This window comes from Balaenoptera physalus (assembly GCF_965194825.1).
Source record: "Balaenoptera physalus genome assembly, chromosome: 17".
Taxonomy (NCBI): Eukaryota; Metazoa; Chordata; class Mammalia; order Artiodactyla; family Balaenopteridae; genus Balaenoptera; species Balaenoptera physalus.
The window spans coordinates 17,277,069-17,285,646 of record NC_138895.1 but is presented as its reverse complement, the minus strand read 5'-3'; the positions used below and the strand labels follow the sequence as shown (position 1 = coordinate 17,285,646).

The 8,578-nt window shown below is 41.3% G+C and overlaps 1 protein-coding gene across 1 annotated transcript in view; it reads left to right on the top strand.

Moving 5' to 3' along the window:
- TRPA1 (transient receptor potential cation channel subfamily A member 1) overlaps positions 1-8,578 on the top strand; it is a 77,458-nt gene that overhangs the window by 17,727 nt on the left and 51,153 nt on the right. Inside the window, exon 3 of the mRNA XM_082432662.1 lies at positions 3,696-3,856. Coding sequence (XP_082288788.1) covers positions 3,696-3,856 — 161 coding nt within the window. The remainder of the gene's footprint in view (positions 1-3,695; positions 3,857-8,578) is intronic.

Below are 8,578 nucleotides of genomic sequence, written 5' to 3'. Positions count from 1 at the left end.
ACAATTCACCAAAGTTTACTCAAGCAAAAATATTTTAAAAATCTATAAAAGATAATAAAAGTGAATTGGTAATTAAATATATTCCCAGAAAGAAAAGAGAAAACCCAGACAGACCCAAACAGCTTCAGAGGTGAATTCTATCAAACATGAAAGAAATAATACGAATATTATACAACCACTTAGAAAACAGAAGGGCACATTTCTGAACTTCTTCAGAGAGGCCACTATTATACTGATACCAAAGCCACACAGAGACATCAGAAAATAAGAAAACTATACACCGATATTCTTTGTAAACATAAACAAAAAATCTTTAACAAAATATTAGCAAATTAAATCCAGCAACATATAAAAAGGTTGATTTAATATTAAAAACTCAACTAATATAAGATAATAGAATAAGTAAGGAGAAGCACATGATCATCTCCATAGTTATAAAGTATCAGACAAAATTTAACACTCATTAATGATAAAAATATCTCTTAATGAAGTAAGCGTAGAGGAGACGTTCCTCAACCTGATAATATGCAACTGTGAAAATCCTACTATTAACATCATACTCAGCGGTGGAAGAGAATATCTTCCCCCTAAGATTGGGAACAAGGCAAGGATGTCCACTCTCTGGACTTGCTATTCAACAATGTCCTGGAGCTTCTAACCAGTGCACTGAAATGGAAAAATAGAAGTTAAAGGCATACAGTTGGGAAAGGAAGAAGCAAACTGTCTTTATAGCATAAGACATGATCATATACATATAATTTTCTAAGGAATCTAGAAAAAAACTATTAAAGTTAGTGAGCAAGATTAGCAAATTTGTGGGAATAAAAGCAATATGAAAAATCAATTGTATTTCTATATATTAACAACAGACAATCTGAAAGTGAAATTAAGAAAACAATTCCGGTTCTGAAGAACCTAGGGTCAGGACAGGAATAAAGACGCAGACATAGAGAATGGACTTCAGGACACAGGGAGGGGGAAGGGTAAGCTGGGATGAAGTGAGAGAGTGGCATGGACATATATACACTAGCAAATGTAATAGCTAGCTAGTGGGAAGCAGCCACATAGCACAGGGAGATCAGCTCGGTGCTTTGTGTCCACCTAGAGGAGTGGGATAGGGAGGGTGGGAGAGAGATGCAAGAGGGAGGAGATATGGGGATATATGTATACGTATACCTGATTCACTTTGTTATACAGCAGAAACTAACACACCATTGTAAAGAAATTATACTCCAATAAGGATGTTAAAAAAAAACAAACAATTCCATTCAAAATATCTTTCTTTTTTAAAATTTATTTATTATTTATTTAATTTTTTAAAAAAATGTTTGGCTGCATTGTGTCTTCGTTGCTGTGCGCCGGCTTTCTCTAGCTGCAGCGAGTAGGGGCTACTCTTCGTTGAGGTGTGCAGGCTTCTCATTGTCGTGGCTTCTCTTGTTGTGGAGCACGGGCTCTAGGCACACGGGCTTCAGTAGTTGTGGCACATGGGCTCTAGAGCGCAGGCTCAGTAGTTGTGGTGCACAGGCTTAGTTGCTCCGTGGCATGTGGGATCTTCCTGGACCAGGGCTCGAACCTGTGTCCCCTGCATTGGCAGGCAGATTCTCAACCACTGTGCCACAAGGGAAGCCCCAAAATATCTTAAAACTAATAAAATACTTAGGAGTACATTTAACAAGAAAGGTGTATGACCTGTACATGGAAAACTATAAAACACAGCTGACAGAAATCAAGAAAGATTATGTAAATGGAGAAAAATACCATGTTTATGGATTAGAAGACAATATTAAGATGGCATGTCTCACCAAACTGATCTATAGACTCAGTGAAATTCCTGTCAAAATGCTAGCAAGCTTTTCCATGGAAATTGACAAGATGATCCTAAAATTTATAGTGCAAAGGACTTAGAATAGCCAAAACAATTTAGAAAAAAAAAGAACAAAATTTGGAGGACTTACACAATCTGAGTTCAAAATTGACCATGAAGCTACAAAATCAAAACTGTATGGTACTGGCTTAAACACAAATATATCTATCAATGGAATAGAATAGGGAGTCCAGAAACAAACGCATATATTTATGGTCAATTGATTTTTGACAATGGTTACAAGGCAAATCTATGAAGAAAATACAGGTTTTTTCAACAAATGGTAATAACTGGATATCTGTGTGAAATAAAAAGAAACTCAGAACGCTACCTCTCACCATACACAAAAATTAACTCAAAATGAATCTTTGTAAAAGCTGAAACCATAAACCTTCTAGAAGAAAATATTGACGAGAATCTTTTTAATTTAGCAGGGAAAAATTTCTACATATGACAGAGCACAATCCATAAAATGGACAAATTAGATTTTAATCGAAATTTTATAAATTTGCTTTTCTAGTGACAGCATTAAGAAAATACAAAGAAGCCACAAAGTCTAAGACAATATTTGCAAATAACTTATCTGGTAAAAGTCTCATATCCAGAATAAAGAACTCCATAGCTCAATAATAAGACAAACAATTCAATAAAAAAGAGGCAAAGAATTTAATAAGCATTTCATGAAAAAGTCATATGAATGGCTAATAAGGCATGAAAACAGAGACAATATCATTAACCAGCAGGGAAATGGTAATTAAAACCACAATGAGATACCACCAAATACCCACTTGAATGACTATAATCAAAAGATTCCTGATAGTAAGTTTTGGTTAGGATATGGGGAAACTGGAATTCTCATACAGTGTTGATGGGCATGTAAAATGGTACAGCCACTTTTGAAAACAGTTTGGAGGTTTCATACAAAGCTAAATACATGCTTACCACATGACTCAGCAATTTACTACTAAGTATTTAACCAAGAGAAATGAAAATATGTGTCCACAAAAAGATGTGTATGAAAAAGTTCATAGCTGCATTATTTGCGATAGGGAAAAACTAGAAATCTGGGATTGGTTGAATCCAGGGATGCTGAACGCGTGGATATGGAGGGCTGTGAATTCATACAACAGAATACTGCGCAATAAAAAGGAAGAAACTATTAATACACACTCCAACATGGATTATTCTCAAAGCGCATTATGCTAAGCAAAGGAAGCCAGATACAAAAGACTATACAGTGTATGACTCCATGTATCTTAAATTTCTAGAAAAGGCCAAACAACAAAGACAGAAAACAGATCAAAGGTTGTTTAGGGCAGAGGGTGGGAGAGGGGACTGACTGCTTTCAGGGCACAAGGAAATTTTTTGAATTGATGGAAGTAGTATAAAACTGGATTGTGGAAATAGTTGTAAAAGTGTATAAATGTACTAAAGACTCAGGGGACTCAAGGGTGCGCTCCGCAGCTGCAGCCTGGACGGGCAAGTCGCGCTGTCCGCCCCAAAGCTGCGGGTCCCAGGACACACGTGGCGCGGCCGCCCGGTGGCCGCGCGTGGACACGATGGCCGCGTCCCCACCCCTCCCTGCCCCGCTCCTGCTTCCCGCCCTACAAGCAGCCTGAGCCGGACAACGCCTGCCAGAAGTTCTCTCGGCCTCACGCACAGCAAACCTCTTTGCTCCCGGGGACCGCCGGGCGCAAAAGAGCTCGGAGCTCGGGCGCTTACCCGGGTCGGGACCCGTACTCGACCCCGGCGGCGCGCGCACGCGCGACCCCACGGCCGCCTCCGCGCCCGGCGCCCGCTCACCGCTCCCGCGCTCGCTTTCTCGCCCCAGGTTCCGGGGCCCGTGGGGAGCAGCTGCCGCAGGGGGCGTCCGGGGTGTGGTCAGTGAGGCGCAGCCTGAGGAAGATGCTGCGCCCGGGGGAGAAGAAGGAGCCCCGGGGCGTCGTCTACCTGGGCGTGGAGGACCACATGGACGACTCCAAAGACTTTAAGGTACCCGGGCCGTCGGCGGTCGGGACGCGAAGTCCGGGCGGGGGTCGGCTCTTCCTAACTTTACCCTCCCCGACTAGAAGTTTCCTAGCCCGCAGCCCCGGGATGGGAGGACCGGGCGAGGTAAGGGCTGCCTGCTTCGGGGTGTGCGTGCCTTCCAAGACAGGACCTTCTCAGGAAGTGGGGCGGGGGCGATGGACCGAGTTATTAAAAGGCGCCCGCCCGGTGCCTGCTTTGTCCTTTCTGTTTGCTTGTTCACCCTGCTCTTGCTCGTGATGGGCAGCTGCAGTCTGGGGAGACCTACCCCCAAAGTATCCTTAGCATTCGGCAGAATCAGGCAATTGCCTAAAATCAGGACAATTTTGGAGCGTGTGCTGTTCCACTTGACCTTTTTATAGATTTTATTTAGAACCAAACAGCTAGATGGCTGTATCTGGCAGTCGGAGAGCCAGCTGTTCACGGGGTGTTTGGGGGTTCAGAAGCATATGCTTGTCTCTTGGAGTGAAACAGAGAAACGAGCACTTACCAGTGAAGTGCTGCAGGGGATGGCAGGACCCGCGGGCTCCTCCAGGGGTGGGGCAGTCGGAAGGGGCTTTGGGGGAGGAGACCATTCGAAACTGGGTAGGTGGTCTTCCGGAGGCCCCAGGGCTAGGATGGGGCTTCTGTTTCTTTTGCGATTTCCGGCCGCTCTGCCCAAAAGGCGGCACCAGCGCCCCCTGCCGCCTGATGGCGCGATCCGAGGGCGGAGGCTGTGGACACTGAGAACACTCGCTCCTGGATTTCCTCACGTTGTCAGCAGGAGGAAGAATCTCTTCTTAAACGTTAAAATAGAATTAAAAGTTCTCTCTAACCCCCAGCACAAATCTCTCTGCACGGTGGAACCCTGCTAACATGTCCTTATGTACTTTACAGGAAGGATAAAAGGCTCATACAGATACACACACGTTTATATCTCTTTTTTATTTACAAAGTATGAAGCCACAGAAATTTGCACTTTGATTTACTCATGGAATATATTTTAGAATACTTTTAAAATCAGCACCTGGAGATGTACCTCACGCTTTTTAGCAGCTTTATAATATTCCCTGGTATGAATGTGTCATGCTTTATTTTACCAGTCCTGCACGTGTATACTTAGGTGGTGTTTGTTTTGTTTCGCTATTACACATGTGGTTGAGTGTCAGTGAGTGTAGATGTGGCTTCCTCTGTCTGTCGACAGTACCTTAGTGAGTATGTTAAAGTCCTAGTAAGATCAAGAGTTACGTACAGTTTTAATTTTGGTAGAAATCGCCACATTGCACTCTAAATAGGTTACATGAATTGACAGTGTTTTTAATCATGTGTGAGCAGGCATGTGTAGTAAATCACATAAAGCAACAAACCAGGTCTCCCAAGGCGAGTCTATTTGCACGTCCAGATTAAACACTGACTTTTTTTCCTCCTTCTTAATATTAGTCTATTAACTATGGTCTTTTGGCTTAATAAAAAGAACTGAGGTTACAAGTGAATATCAAACACTAGGAGAGTGTCTTTGGAATTAATATTAAGGGACAGGAAGAAATTTTTAAATTTTGAAAATCATGCTGGAAATACTTTCTTTGCTTACCGATGTGGGTTTTGTTTTCTGGAGATATTAGTGAAGGAATTCTGCAACACAAAGTCTCAAACTTATTTTTCATCATGTTTTTGTTTGTCTTTATTTAGTTTTCTTGCCTAAGTCCAGTCGAGGCATTTATGTTATTTAAGGCTTTTAGAAACCACAGTCGAGCTTGTAGATTGAGGGATTTATATATATTATTTTATTACCTAACTCCAGATCATCCTGTAGAAACCTCAGCTGTGAGCCTAGTTACAAATCAATACATATAACACTCTGGAGAGTTCTGAACTCTAAGGATTTCCTCATTAAGAAGAAATTATCATATTTTCCCCAGCACACACATTATCTCAGGAATACTGACAAAATCAAAGGATGGCAGAAACCTGACAGGATTAGAAATGTGGGAAATGAACCATCTGACTGATGCCTATAAGCTTTTCCAATGACTTTCTTTCAAGGGAGTTAACGCTTTAGCATTTGGTCTTTCATTTGTTATAATTTCTCATAGTTATAATCTCTCATTTGTTAAAATCTCTCATTGTAATATATAGTTTCCCTCCTTTTTGCCCTGTTACCCATTATACGTATTTCATTACAGCAACCTAAAGCAGATGTATTTGATATCTCCAATTTAAAGGACTCAGAATTAGCTTCTGTAAACACGATCTAGTCTGTTATGTTCTATATCTAGTCATATAGTTCAGAATCCGTAAGAATCTGAAGTGACCTCACGACAGTAGAAAACTATATTGACTGAATAGATAACCTGTCTACATGACATCCTTGACTTACTTTCAGAACTTTCTTTAAAGAAATCTCTTCAAAGCCTAGCTTAACATGTCATGAGGGCTTCCCTGGCAGCGCGGTGGTTAAGAATCCGCCTGTCAATTCCGGGGGCACGGGTTCGAGCCCTGGTCCGGGAAGATCCCACATGCCGTGTAGCAACTAAGCCCGTGAGCCACAACTACTGAGCCCGCGTGCCACAACTACTGAAGCCCACGTGCCTAGAGCCTGTGCTCCTCAACAAGAGAAGCCACCGCAATGAGAAGCCCGCGCACCACAACTAGAGAAAGCCCGCGCGCAGCAACAAAAACCCAGTGCAGCCAAAAATAAAATAAATAAATTTAAAAAAAAGTCATGAACTGAATTCAGACTGCTTAGCACACCTGATGAGCTTGTATAGAATATTTAGATGCTCTGCTGTCATTGTGAACTCAGCAGTGCCTTGTGAGCCTCTGAACCCAGTCCTTGCTGTCAAGAGCATGTGACTGGGTTTGTGTTGACGGCACATCACTGAGCAGACCCGTAAATTGCTCTTTCTGGCACTGTCGGGTAGACGATAGACTCCCTTTATTGTCACTGGAAGAACACATCAAATTCAAGTGCTACAATACTTCCAAATGGATTTAGGTAAGCACTTCCTTTGATAGGGTGAGACATTGAGAAAGAGCCTCTTTCTGTGAGAAGCTCATTTTAAATTTATTACTGAATATGCATAAATTTGGAAATGGTTGGACACACTGTTGTAACCTGTATTCGCTAAAGCTGTATGTAGCTTATACAGAATTTTGTGGTTGAAAAGTGACACATCTCTATTTAAGGGACTATCACTGAAGAGTGATTTCTTAGGTACTATTCTGTAATAACAGAGCAAAATCCAATGTTCAGAATTGTAAGAGAGTTTGTTTTATTTCAACCTGATATTTACTGAATGAATTCTAATATGCTCAATATTTTATTAGCTATTTGAAAATACATTAAGTACTTTAAGACTTCATTTTATTTCATGATAGCTTTTTAATTTTAATAGAAACATTCCTGTTATCTTTAAAATAACAAATTAGGGTTTTGGACACATATATTATCAAATGTGACCAGTCCCAGTCAAAGGCAGAGTTAAAGCAAGAACTTGGATCATTTGTTTGGGGGAGGTTTTCACCTTTTCAGAAAGTAGTCATTTTCCAGTGGGTTCTATGAAAAGCTACTGTCTTGTAGAACATTTTGCTTTTGGTCCATGTGATGAGCTATTTGCTTAAGAAATAGCTTTGGAAAAAATTCAGACAAATGTATTATTTGGTCACATATTTGTAAAGCTGAAAGGAATATTGAGAAATAATTTTAGTGTATATATTAATGAAGTTCCCTTAATTTTTCCCATTGATTTTTAAATAAGTAGTTCAGGGAAGTTCTAGTGTGTAGCCCATATCGCCTCAACTGCTGCCCTGTAAGAGCTCTGGGTCCCCCTTCCTTCCTTCCTTCTCTCTGGAAAATTTATTTACATATATGAAAGTATCATGTAAACTAAGCATATAAATGTCTAGTACACATTTAGTATAGACGGTGTGAGGAAAATACTAGAGATAGTTTCTCAAACCTTTTTAGGTCTCAGAACCCCTTTTAACAAACAATCTTGAGGATCCCAAACACTCCTTGTCTTCGGGTTAGAGCTGCCAATATTTGCCATATTAGAAATCAAAGTGGGGAAAGTGTTTTAAACATGGGACTACATGGCACATATCCCAGTGACTGTCAGAGGTGTGATGTCACCACACACCTTGTGGCCTCTGGAAAACTCTGCTCTGCACCAGTGAGAGAGTGAAGGGCTGGGGTACAGGATGGCATGAGTTGCTCTCTGAAGGCCTGGAGGAGGAGGGAGGGTTGAGGGGGGCTGTAGGTCGTTGGGAAGCAAGGAAAGGGAGAGGGATGCGCTTCATTCAGGTGGAAGCCTGGAGAAGCTCAGGCTAAGCCCAGTAGGAACCCAGCAGCACAGCCTGGTGCCGGCAGAGCTGGACACTGGTGAGCAATTCAGGGACAGGCCCGAGCTTGGCTTCAGCCTCAGTTTGGGGCCAAAATCTGCAATTCGGCTTAGGCTTTGCCTTCGGCAACCAAATATCAAAATACCGAATTTGATACCATTTCTGGCATCTCTGAACTGGCATGTGATCAATGATACCATTATATCTAAACAATGTAAATATATTGGCAATAAAATAAAGTTTGTCATTTATATTTATTGCTAATAGCTAAATATTCACTTTCAAATATAGGCAGGACTTCTATAAGCAACTTTGAATAAGAATCGTGTCAGTCAGTTGAAGTATAATTAATGATTTTGAAAATTCTTA